Consider the following 12,922-nt stretch of genomic DNA (forward strand, 5'->3'; position numbering starts at 1 on the left):
CCTCTCCTCCAGGTTGACTTAACTGACCTGATTTGATGATCTCCACTCTATTGTATCGATAGTACGGGCTCTGTGAATGGTCAAGTTTACGGGCTGCATTCTACATGAAAATGTTTCCATTCTCCAGAAGAGGGATATACCTAATCGTACCTTTTTGGTACGAGTTTGGTCGAGCCATGGTTTTCTCATATTACGACCGGCAAGCACCAGCTAATTAAAAATACTCGTTTCTGTTTTACTGGTAATACCTCTTTCAATTCATAGTACGGAAACACTACTTTAATTCAGAGTGACCGTGATATGGTGGCATATCAGGCAGTGACTGATATCGTAGGATATCAGACAGTAGATCGCGCTTCTGATTGGCTACTTGCGAATTTGGGTACGGTAAACTGTATAATCCTGAAGATAACCCTTGGGATTACATTTTACCCACGCTATAAATACCCCGCACCCCTACCCACGGGCTTTTTGCACTCTCCCAAGTTTTCGCTCGCGTTCAAGAAACAAGATTGCGGACCGTCGAACTCAAAGATCGATCTGTACGACTTCAAGAAAAAATAGGGGAATAAACAGTCTACGTCCCTTTAAACTTATTTTCGAGAACAGCATGTTTTGGGAAATGCCAAGGCTAGGGTCATTGTTTCTGATTTGTTGTTCTTTTGTTTTCTCAGCGAATCATGATTTAACATTCCGAGAGGTGCGTCCTGCCCTCGAGATCTTGGTTCTTGTTGTATTGTCGCTGATTTCTGAATCAAAGGACGAGAGGTGCGTCCTGCCCCGAGATCTTGGTTCTTGTTGTATAGTAGAGATGGTCGCTGATTTCTGAATCAAAGGACGAACCCGAATACTCTCTCTCCCTCCACCCCCTTTTTTTAAACAAGTGCTAGGCTAGTGTCAGATCCTCGCGAACAACATAGCATTGCGCACGCTTTGATGCGCCAAATCATTATGACGTCATTGCAAGTTTGCAGTTCCGTCGTTCCGTTATTTTTCCACCATTTCTAATATATTAGGCATTTTATAAATAGATCAAAATTCGTCCAACACGCTTTTAACAATTGTTCGGTGAAAAACTAGATTTGTGCGTCACTTCTATAACATTTTAGGAGAGAAACATTCTTATTAAGCTTATTATTCTCGTCGCCTCGCGCTCAGATGACGGTTATTTATAAAACTGAATCTGATTGGTTTATTACAGCGCACGCATTTTCCACTCCTTTGTTATGTCACAATCCAAGACTCTTCATTCGCAAAGAGAAAAGCGTCTTGTTAGCCGTGTTTTTTGAAGCGCTTGAATTTTGTTAAAAAAGGACAACGTAAAAATTAAAAGGGACTAGCTTGGAGTTCATTTAAGTCGAAGAGAAAAGCGAAAAAAGATTACAAAAGGGAAGTGAACTTTAATGAGATCTAGTCAAGTTTTTTTTCTTATCAACGCATTTGATTTCTGCAAAAACAAAGCATTCAGATTTCAAAATATTCATTTCTTTAATTTTTTGTTTCGTTTTGTTCTTAACCCCTTTATCAACGCAAACGCTTTTTTGCAGTAAAAAGATATTAAGATTTCTTCTCCTAATAGAATGTTTTTGTCAAACAGAAAACTGAGAAAACAATTGAAAGAAGCAGCGAAGCGTATTGCTCGTCTCCAGGAACAATTGCAGCTTGAAAATGAGTAAGTGCCCGCTAAAAAGACTTTCCACACGAAGGGCACCTAAAATGCATTTTTCTTGTTTTTTTTTTTTATCACGAAAAGGGTCGTTCAGGCTAGTAAGAATATGCACTACAGTCAACTCTCTCTAAGACGGACACCGTCGGGACCGGCCCCATCTGTCCGTCTTAGAGAGGTGTCCGCCTTATAGAGAGTCGCGGTAACGTGACACCAGTAATTTTGAGACGATGAAGCTAAACGGCTATGCACAACCGGAATACACGTCTGTTATTAGTCGCTTACGTTAGCAAAACCTATTAAGTGGAACAAAAATAATGTCAGAAATTCGACTTGTTTGTCAATAACAAACGTTAATACTGTAAGTAGAAAACTAAATTTTTGGTGCCCATATACAAGTTTAAGAAAAGAAGTAATGCGTTTTAGAGGTATTTTGGTATTCTAAAGGCGCTGACCTACTACACAAGTTTTGAAATATTATTCACTTAAAAATAACTTTTTGTGCGTATCCGTTGGCGGTTTCATAGTGTCCGTTGTCCGTCTTAGAGAGGTGTCCGTCTTACAGAGAGTTTTCTTACAGTAAAATGACTGAAAAACGGCAGGGACCATAACCAGGTGTCCGTCTTATGGAGGTGTCCGTCTTATAGAGTTGTCCGTTAAGAGAGAGTTGACTGTAGTGCCAAGACCTCGCCGGTTGCCGGAATCGATCAACGCGGCGGCTCGCTTGACAATTAGGAAAACCAACCTCACTTCCAGGGTCTTTCTCTACCCGCCCCCAGAACAAGCACTGTCGCTTCTCTGGCTCTGGGGAGCGAAGGGAGAAAGACCCTGGGAACGACGTTAAAGGACAGACAACATAAGCTTTTAATTAGCTTGGACCGTGGTCTTGTTTTCTAGATCTTTTCTCTTCAGGACCCAGAGTGCCTGGTGGCACATGGGGCTTCCGTCAGGGATCTCCACTTTTTGCCGGTACTCTGCCTGTTATCTATCTGTTTCGATTGTGAGGCTACGCTCCAACAAATCTTTCTGTACTGTTCTTCTCCAAGTCTCCTTAGGCCTACCTCTGCTACGCTTTCCTTGGGATGGCCATGTTTTCTAGATCAGTTGGATTTAAACTAACGCCCTCTTATTCACTGTTTAAAATTCAAGTTAGTTAAATCTCTTTCTTTTCACTTTTCCATAGGATACTCGATCAATGTGAAAGTCATCCCTCCGATGACTCAATGTCTGACACTGATACAACCCATGCAATTTGTACAGCGACTGACATGGAGGAAGAGGTTCAAGTTTTGGAGCGAAAGCTTTTCTTGAGGAAGTCGCAGTTAATGTTACAGAGGAGAGATGTTAGTTTCTGGACAGGAACTTCAGGTAAGCGTATTTTTCTATTTCTTTATATAATTTATTTTTTGTATCTTGTATAGTGTAACTTTTAAACGACCGACTAATTTCAAAATAGACTGACAGAGAAGCAAAAAAAAAAAAAATGCTAGGGGAAAATTAGAAAAAATGAAGGCCGTGCAGACGTCCGCGCCAAATAGGCCATTTCTGACGTACCCTTTGCTTCTGTTTCAAAACGAGTCTACGTGCGAAGCCATTCATCTGAAAATGAGTTTTACCTACAGGTCCATTTTCATGCAAATCAAACTCATTTTAAGTGCAGAATGCACTATTGTAATGGTTTGTTGGGGCTGTCGTCCGCTAACCCGCTAGTGCGCTAACGTGTAAACTTTAATAGTCAATTAATTAATTAATATCAATTAATTAATTATTCCTGTGGAGGGGGTTGGGGTGGGAGCACCTGACCATACCCCCCAAGTAAAACGTAAAGCACATCTACGTTACTTTTATATGAGGATCTCAAAGGTATATATTTGTTTCAGTAAAACCTTTGCTCTCCTTGTGGTACTACTCAACGTAATTTACACCAAACGCATGCGCAGATTAGTCTACGTTGTTTTCGGAACTATCATGAACATCGCTTGTACTGCGTGTTTGCGGTAGGCTGCAGACTTCTGGCGCCAAGTAAAAACCGCAAATTAATTAAATTAGATTTTGAGACTTTCACAGCGCTTTCGTAATTAGGTATGCAAAAACTTGCACCGGGATTTTCGGCGTGAACACCTGACAGCCAGGAAACAAATATCCTAGCTGTACTGCGTTTTAAAAAAACCTGTCGAAAAATATGTTTTTTGATTAGATTTGTTTCTTTAGTTTTTGAGAATCGTCTTTCGTGCAGTCTAAACCGTAACTTAATTAAATTAAACAAATGTCATCGATGCCGCCGTAAAACAAACAAAAAACAAAAGTTTCATGTTATCGCATTTTCAAGGAAGACAAAAGTATTTTGTTACAAACGAACAAAAGTGTCGTGTTACGGTTGCAAAGATTAGCGTAAGGAACACCTGGGAAAGTAGCCTGTGAACAGTTTTTTCCGAAAGTAAAATAAAGCAAATAAACACGAACATATATAAAACATCATACTTTCAATTGTTCCATATTGCATTCTGCACTTACCAAATCATCGAGATTTTTATTGGTTGGGAGCAAAGCGTTTCGTCCTAGTCTCTCGCGGTCGTTTTTCCCCGGCCACTTTTTGTTGTTGTTTTGTTTGTTTGTTTTTCTACTTCTCCATTAATTTGACACTCGGAGAATTAAAGAGAATACTCGTAATAAATGAATAAAATAAAAGACATGACTCCAGTTGTAACCAATCAAACGGAGAAATGGTGACCCACAATTTTCCACACGCATTGTCACAAAGTCTTTTACTCTTTCTTCTATAAAAAAAATAAAAAGGCAACCTTGAGAAACGCCCTGGAAAGTCACTTTATAAACACGTTTTTCACACATCCTGACCGCGTTGCCAGTTACCTTGGTATGGTTGCCAAATCACTTTATGTTTTTGTTTCTTTACAGACTTCTTCAAAATAAATGAGATCAGCCTCCAAAGGCAGAGATCAGCGTGTGAAATGGATCTGGCAGAGTTAAACTAAAACAGGAGGCCTGTCAGTTCGGTCAGTTTCTAAAAGCAAATCCAGTGGAAGAATGGACTGTCTGCTCGCTTCCCAATCTTTACTTTACAGAGTTGTAACCTAACTTTAAGGCAATAGAAGTCTTGTGAACATGCTTGTAAAAATCAAAGAAAATGTATTACTTGTACGGACTCAGAAAATTCCAAGGAGAATAAGTGTAAATATGTAAAGACTAGTTTATTAAAATAAGACGAGTTGTGTCAAGTTATTCTTGTGTGTTAGAGGGTAGTGTAGCGAACCCGGGCTCATATCCGCCGTTAAACGTTCTCGTATCCCGCATCGCGCCTCGATTTTTATGCGATCCCGCATCCCGCCAATCTAGCCAGCGTAGCTTGGCGTTCTAGTCAGTCAGGGAGAGCGAGAAATCGCGCGCGCGAGCAAAGCTTCCGCCGTCGCTTTGCTCGCGCGCGCGATTTCTCGCTCTCCCTGACTGACTAGAACGCCAAGCTACGCTGGCTACCGCCAATCTTGCGTGACATGCATGACTTACATGTGATATGATAATCAGTGTACTTTCTCGGAATGTGTCGAGAACCCCTGCGAGTGTTTCGTTGTTTCGCTTTCCAGAGCGAAGTTCGCTTTGGTAAGTACAACTAACCTTGTATTGTATGGCCTTTATCTTAACCATTTTGGAATAAGCTTACACTCTATAGTACGTTTTTGGTAGCCACGGCACCAATAAACCAAAGCAATATTCAATCGCAAACTTTAGATTTTCGATTGAAAAGCGAAAACATGTATTTGATTATAAATTCGTGCATTATGAAGTGAGTAACTTCAAAAGCTTTCGTGATTTGAAATTAGAATGAAGAATTGCAACAGATTGAGCAAAATCGGTTCTTCTTTCGCTACCTTATTTGTCTTCTGATGAAGTCGCGTCGATATCTCCCTATAACAGGAAGCTGAGATGCACATTCGATTAATAAGTCGACAACACAATCTAAATAACTTCCAAGTTTGAGTGTATTGGACTGACCTGTTTGTATTTATTAACAAAGATAGAGAAAGGAAAGCATGTAAAATATTTTAGTTGAATGTATTTTGTTGGATTCGACGGCTAGGTTGTTTTGTACAACGTTTGAAATTTGATCGCTTTCAATTTCAATTTGTATTTGTCTTTGTCTGGCGTTTGTCTTTCAAGGAAAGTCCCTCAGTGTTATTTCGGTTTGTCACTTTTGGTTTAACTTTTACCAGAAGATAAGGAAACGTTACACTGTAAGTTTATATATTTATCTTTATAGTTCAAACCGTAAGATGTTTGTGACTGATAGCTGTGCATGTATGGCCCACGTTAAATACTTAGAATTAACAGCAAGATATTTGCATGAGTCGCGTGACTGATTTTCATTGTCGTTTTTGTTTGAACGCTAACAGTGAGTCACGCGAGACCAGGTCACGCGAATGAAAGCTCACTCAAGTTAGGGCATGCTTCACTCTTACCAGTGAGTTGTAAAGCTCTAAAAAAAAGAGTTGTAAAGCTCTCATTTCAGCATTATTTAACAATTTGACTCAAAGAAGTCAGTACTTAAACTCCTTGGTGCTGAAAATTTCGCTGTTTGCTGTAAACACTCCATGCATGCGCGCTAGCTAGCAATAATAAACTTGTTACACATTTTACTGTATCTTTGCACGCTTTTTCTTGTAAACAAATGTCTGCAACTGGATTTAACTTCTGCAATGTTGCAGCAAGTACAGTGAAAGCTGTATAAAAGGGATACCCCCGGAACCCTCACAGATGTCAGGTTAATAGAGGTGCCCGCTTCTTATAAATCTACAGGTTTGATTAACAGAAAATATGGCCACAAAATATTTGGAGACTTACTGACGCCGGTGTCTGCTTATGCGGTCCGCTTAAATTAATACAGGTTTCACTGTTACAAAGATCTTAGGAGTATTTTTTCTCAAAAGTTCTTGTGCTATTATTATTATTATTATTATTATTATTATTATTATTATTATTATTATTATTATTATTATTATTTTTATAGTGTGTCGTCCTGTATTGATTTCTTTTAGTCTAGATACATGAAAACAAACAACGAGCAGTTTTGTAATACTAATTTAACGTAAATAAAACAAAAACGCATCTTATTTAAAGTCACTACAAAACTTGATTTTATTCTATTTTTACAAGGCTTACAGAAGAGGACGTCATGAATGACATAGAAGACCTTTTACAAGCCATCTCTATCGGCTTAGTTGTTGCTACTTTTCTTCTCAACACTGGTTGTGATCAAAAAGCCATCGAAATATGCAAAGAATGTTTGATTTTCCTCAGTAATGAAGTACTGAAAAAAGAGGAACAAATTATCAATTTAATTACCACTGCTACCTATCTAACAATGTTCAAGGCATACTCTATTCTCCCTGATTACACAAATACAATAAAATACGGCAGAGAACTTCTTGTCATTTTCCGAGAGTCCGGTGAAACAGCCAAAGAATGGAATATCACCAAAGCACTAGCCAACATATATGAACGGCAGTGTGAATATGTAGAGGTAAGACAACTGTATGAGAGAGCGATCGATATCACAATACAAACTGGCGACAGAAAACAACAAGCATACGCTTATGGACAATGCGGAAGTATGTCTTATCAACTTGGAGAATATGTAAAAGCTAAAGAATATCATGAAAAAGAACTTGCGATCAGTATTGAAATTGGAAACAGGCAAGGAGAAGCGTCATGCTACGGGAACTTAGGAGTCGTGTTTCAATCTCTTGGTGAATATGACAAAGCTAAAGAATATCTCGAGAAAGCACTTTCGATCAGAATTGAAATTGGTGACAGAGAAGGAGAAGCAGCAGATTACGGAAACTTAGGAGTCGTGTTTCAATCTCTTGGTGAATATGACAAAGCTAAAGAATATCACCAGAAAACACTTTCGATCAGAATTGAAATTGGTGACAGAGAAGGAGAAGCATCATCTTACGGAAACTTAGGAGTCGTGTTTCAATCTCTTGGTGAATATGACAAAGCTAAAGAATATCACCAGAAAGCACTTTCGCTCAGAATTGAAATTGGTGACAGAGAAGGAGAAGCATCGTCTTACGGAAACTTAGGAGTCGTGTTTCAATCTCTTGGTGAATATGACAAAGCTAAAGAATATCACCAAAAAGCACTTACGATCAGAATTGAAATTGGTGACAGAGAAGGAGAAGCAGCAGATTACGGAAACTTAGGAGTCGTGTTTCAATCTCTTGGTGAATATGACAAAGCTAAAGAATATCACCAGAAAACACTTTCGATCAGAATTGAAATTGGTGACAGAGAAGGAGAAGCATCATCTTACGGAAACTTAGGAGTCGTGTTTCAATCTCTTGGTGAATATGACAAAGCTAAAGAATATCACCAGAAAGAACTTTCGATCAGAATTGAAATTGGTGACAGAGAAGGAGAAGCATCGTCTTACGGAAACTTAGGAGTCGTGTTTCAATCTCTTGGTGAATATGACAAAGCTAAAGAATATCTCATGAAAGCACTTGCCATCAAAACTGAAATTGGTGACAGAGAAGGAGAAGCAGCAGATTACGGAAACTTAGGAACTGTGTTTCAATCTCTTGGTGATTATGACAAAGCTAAAGAATATCACCAGAAAGCACTTTCGATCAGAATTGAAATTGGTGACAGAGAAAGAGAAGCATCATCTTACGGAAACTTAGGAACTGTGTTTCGATCTCTTGGTGAATATAACAAAGCTAAAGAATATCACCAGAAAGCACTTTCGATCAGAATTGAGATTGGTGACAGAGAAGGAGAAGCATCATCTTACGGAAACTTAGGAGTCGTGTTTCAATCTCTTGGTGAATATGACAAAGCTAAAGAATATCACCAGAAAGCACTTTCGATCAGAATTGAAATTGGTGCCAGAGAAGGAGAAGCATCAGATTACGGAAACTTAGGAACTGTGTTTCAATCTCTTGGTGAATATGACAAAGCTAAAGAATATCTCGAGAAAGCACTTTCGATCAGAATTGAAATTGGTGACAGAGAAGGAGAAGCATCATCTTACGGAAACTTAGGAGTCGTGTTTCAATCTCTTGGTGAATATGACAAAGCTAAAGAATATCACCAGAAAGCACTTTCGATCACAATTGAAATTGGTGACAGAGAAGGAGAAGCTTCATCTTACGGAAACTTAGGAAGTGTGTTTCGATCTCTTGGTGAATATGACAAAGCTAAAGAATATCACCAGAAAGCACTTTCGATCACAATTGAAATTGGTGACAGAGAAGGAGAAGCTTCATCTTACGGAAACTTAGGAACTGTGTTTCGATCTCTTGGTGATTATGACAAAGCTAAAGAATATCTCGAGAAAGCACTTTCGATCAGAATTGAAATTGGTGACAGAGAAGGAGAAGCAGTAGATTACGGAAACTTAGGAACTGTGTTTCAATCTCTTGGTGAATATGACAAAGCTAAAGAATATCAGGAGAAAGCACTTGCGATCAGAATTGAAATTGGTGACAGAGAAGGAGAAGCATCGTCTTACGGAAACTTAGGAGTCGTGTTCCAATCTCTTGGTGAATATGACAAAGCTAAAGAATATCTCGAGAAAGCACTTGCCATCAAAATTGAAATTGGCGAGAGAGCAGAAGAAGCATCATGCTATGGAAACTTAGGAAGTGTGTTTCGATCTCTTGGTGAATATAACAAAGCTAAAGAATATCACCAGAAAGCACTTTCGATCAGAATTGAAATTGGTGACAGAGAAGGAGAAGCATCATCTTACGGAAACTTAGGAACTGCGTTTCGATCTCTTGGTGAATATGACAAAGCTAAAGAATATCACCAGAAAGCACTTGCCATCAAAATTGAAATTGGTGAGAGAGCAGAAGAAGCATCATGCTATGGAAACTTAGGAACTGTGTTTCAATCTCTTGGTGAATATGACAAAGCTAAAGAATATCACCAGAAAGCACTTTCGATCAGAATTGAGATTGGTGACAGAGAAGGAGAAGCATCATCTTACGGAAACTTAGGAACTGTGTTTCAATCTCTTGGTGATTATGACAAAGCTAAAGAATATCTCGAGAAAGCACTTGCAATCAGAATTGAAATTGGTAACAGAGTAGGAGTAGCATCGTCTTACGGAAACTTAGGAGTCGTGTTTCAATCTCTTGGTGAATATGACAAAGCTAAAGAATATCACCAGAAAGCACTTTCGATCATAATTGAAATTGGTGACAGAGAAGGAGAAGCATCATCTTACGGAAACTTAGGAACTGTGTTTCAATCTCTCGGTGAATATAGCATGGCTGAAGGTTATTTCTCTAAGGCACTTTTAATTAGTAAAGATATTGGACACCGTGACCAGGAGTTTCAACTTCTTTGTAACCTAGCAATGGTGAAGTTATCCCAAGGGAACAACGAGGAAATGCTTAACTGTCTGCTTCTGAGTATCATCAAAAGTGACAATTTGCGTGGTTTTTTGAAAGACAACGATCAATTTAAAATATCTCTTTCAGACGTCCAGAATTTTCCCTTCAGGTTTCTTAGTTTATGTTTTTGTTTTACTGGAAACCCTAACAATGCTCTTTATGTCGAAGAGCTAGCACGCGGGAGAGCCCTAGCAGACTTAATGGCGACTCAGTACTCCGTTGAAAGTGAAATCTCAGCTAATCCACACTCGTGGCATGGATTGGCATTGAGAATATTATGAAGAAAGAAAGCAACTGCGTTTGTCTGTATATTTCTTATTTTTGTCAAGATGTGTTTTTGTGGATTCTCAAAACAAGCGGAGTCATTCGTTTTCGAAGAATAACAGTGAATGAAGACATTGTTGGTGCCGGACTGGCTGATTTTTTGGATAAAAACTTCCGCAGCTTTAGTGTTTTACCCGAGGAGAGTTGCGAAGATCGATCTTTAAATGTAATGGAGCCAAAACTGAAATCGCTCCATGAAGAGAGCCTCGGATCTTTGCGACTTGTCGAGGAAGACGATGGAGAAATTGAAAATTCCGAATCGAGTCTTTCTTTGTGTTACAGATTGCTCATTGCTTCTGTGGCTGACTTACTTGATGAGCCAGAAATCATCATTGTTCCTGATCGGTCCTTGAACCAAGTTCCATTTGCAGCGTTAATTGATGAAGGCGGGAAGTATTTATCAGAGACTTTCAGGATTCGCATCGTTCCTTCACTTACGACTCTCAAGCTCATTCAGAACAGTCCAGCGGACTATCACAGTCAGACTGGTGTGCTGATAGTGGGTGATCCTGTGGTTGGCCGGGTGCGTTACATGGGACGTGTTGAGAACTTTAAATCACTTCCTGGTGCAAGAAAAGAAGCAGAGATGATTGGAGATCTGCTGGGCGAACAGCCTTTGTTAGGGCAATGCGCAACCAAGCAGGTGGTACTTAAAAGGTTACATTCAGTGAGTCTGATACACTTTGCTGCACATGGAAATGCTGAAAGAGGAGAGATTGCCCTTTCCCCTCTACGCCTCACTTATACGATTCCACAAGAAGAAGACTATTTATTGACAATGTCTGACATCTCGCAAGTTCGACTGCGAGCTAAGCTGGTGGTACTTAGCTGTTGTCACAGTGGGTGTGGTCAGATTAGAGCCGAGGGAGTGGTTGGAATCGCTCGAGCATTCTTGGGATCCGGTGCACGTTCAGTACTGGTGGCACTGTGGGCCATAGAAGACAGAGCGACAGAGCAGCTGATGCATCGCTTCTATGAGCACCTTGTTCGTGGGGAAAGTGCCAGTGAGTCTCTTCAGGAGGCCATGAAGTGGATGAGAAATAACGGCTCTGCCAAGGTTTCCGAGTGGGCACCGTTTATGCTGATTGGAGATAACGTGACATTGAGATTTGGAAAAGAAAAGTAAATTCTTTTAAAACATTTCACATTTGTAACTCATACAAAGGACTGATAAACGTTTTACGGTTCACTTGTTGGGACTTTTATCCGGTGGCGTTTTCTCCACTTTGGGGCTTTGGCGCCTGGCTTCTCGTGTGTACAAAACAGGAGTTCAAATTAACAGTCTAAACTTTAAATAACTGTCCAAATTTCCCGCCAAAACTAAAAAGTAAATATACCTTGTAGACCATGCCGTGCATCTGCAACATCGCTATATATTCTTTTTTATGAGTTGTAGGAAAGTTTGATTGTCATGTTTATGCTTTAGCATTCGTGGGAGGTAAAGAGTTGAAGGTTTTGTGTAGTGTTTTAAGATTAGGTGATGAAAGCCTTTTGATCTACTTTACTCTCACTTTTCATTGTACAATGTTACACTTGTTTGACATTGTTTTTATAGAACTGTGCACTCAGTAAAAAATTCATTGATTCCGTTTTAAGGAATATGAACCTTTTCTCCTAAACAACGTTTTGAATTCTTTCTGCATTTTATCCAGTTAAGTGAATGATTTTTAACCTACAATCTCGGACAAAACGGTTGAAACACTTTGCTGATTTTAACCGATTTTGGTACTACAGCTCATTTTTGTCTATCCCCCCTCCCCTATTTCAATGTTGTCAATATTGTCGTTTTATGGAAACAAAGCCTGGTGAATTGCAAACCCCATAAAACAACATTGAGTTGGGGAGAAGGGGATACCATTTTTTTAACAAACTTGCCAGTCAGGGTCGACATTCGCTTAATATCTGTGAAATCTGTTTGTCTCAACTGGTTTTGTCCGGGATTGTAGCTATATGAAGTGTACGTCTTCCTAAATATAACTGAATAAAGACGAGTGAAGGCTTAATGTAGTAGTCTTGTCTTTCTATTCTTAGTTGGTAGTTAATGGTAAGTCCTTCACGCATTGGAATTAAATCGGACAACCGCTTGAGTCGACTTGGAAAAAATTCTCAATACATATTGTGTCCTGCCTGCCTACATAATAATAGTCGTCGCTTAAATGTGAAAATATTGAGACACTTGAACGATCGCCGAAAGTACATTTCTGATTGCCATATGGGGATGTAGTTTTAAGTATGAAAGGATCTGAAGTCTTGTTGCTAGGACACCTCGGACCCAAACCGCTGGCTCGGTCAAATCAGCCATATCCTGTCCTGGGTGAACCTGTAGTTTTCAACAACGAAGTTGTCTGTCCGGACTGTTTTTGGAGTACTCGTAAGACTCGGGCTGGTTTTGGTTGGATAATGAGTATAGGATAGTTATCGAGTTTTGCGAAGATCTGCCACTTTTATAGGCTTTGCTAGAATTGGAGGCACCGTGGTCACGTGGGTGGAGGGCGTGTCCTTTTATTGTAACCCT

General features: G+C 39.5%; 2 protein-coding genes across 3 annotated transcripts; both read left to right on the forward strand.

Annotated features, from left to right (window-relative positions):
- The first annotated feature begins 430 nt into the window (after positions 1–430).
- On the forward strand, positions 431–4,902 carry LOC144641734 (uncharacterized). 2 transcript variants are annotated; one of them, XM_078500767.1, is made up of 4 exons: positions 431–768; positions 1,598–1,672; positions 2,850–3,034; positions 4,583–4,902. In XM_078500767.1, exons 1-4 carry the CDS (start codon positions 611–613, stop codon positions 4,657–4,659), a joined length of 495 nt encoding a protein of 164 aa, XP_078356893.1. In that variant the 5' UTR covers positions 431–610; the 3' UTR covers positions 4,660–4,902. The 2 variants fall into 2 exon arrangements, with proteins under 2 accessions (XP_078356893.1, XP_078356899.1); XM_078500773.1 differs by lacking the exon at positions 1,598–1,672.
- A 369-nt stretch (positions 4,903–5,271) lies between these two features.
- LOC144633378 (uncharacterized) lies at positions 5,272–12,270 on the forward strand. The gene is given in 3 exon segments (XM_078492286.1): positions 5,272–5,913; positions 6,833–10,334; positions 10,337–12,270. Coding segments are annotated over 2 exon segments (4,680 nt in total). The 5' UTR covers positions 5,272–5,913; positions 6,833–6,851; the 3' UTR covers positions 11,534–12,270.
- The last annotated feature ends 652 nt before the right edge of the window (positions 12,271–12,922 follow it).

Source organism: Oculina patagonica, chromosome 1 (genome assembly GCF_052425735.1).
Source record: "Oculina patagonica isolate OP01 chromosome 1, crgOcupat, whole genome shotgun sequence".
Taxonomy (NCBI): Eukaryota; Metazoa; Cnidaria; class Anthozoa; order Scleractinia; family Oculinidae; genus Oculina; species Oculina patagonica.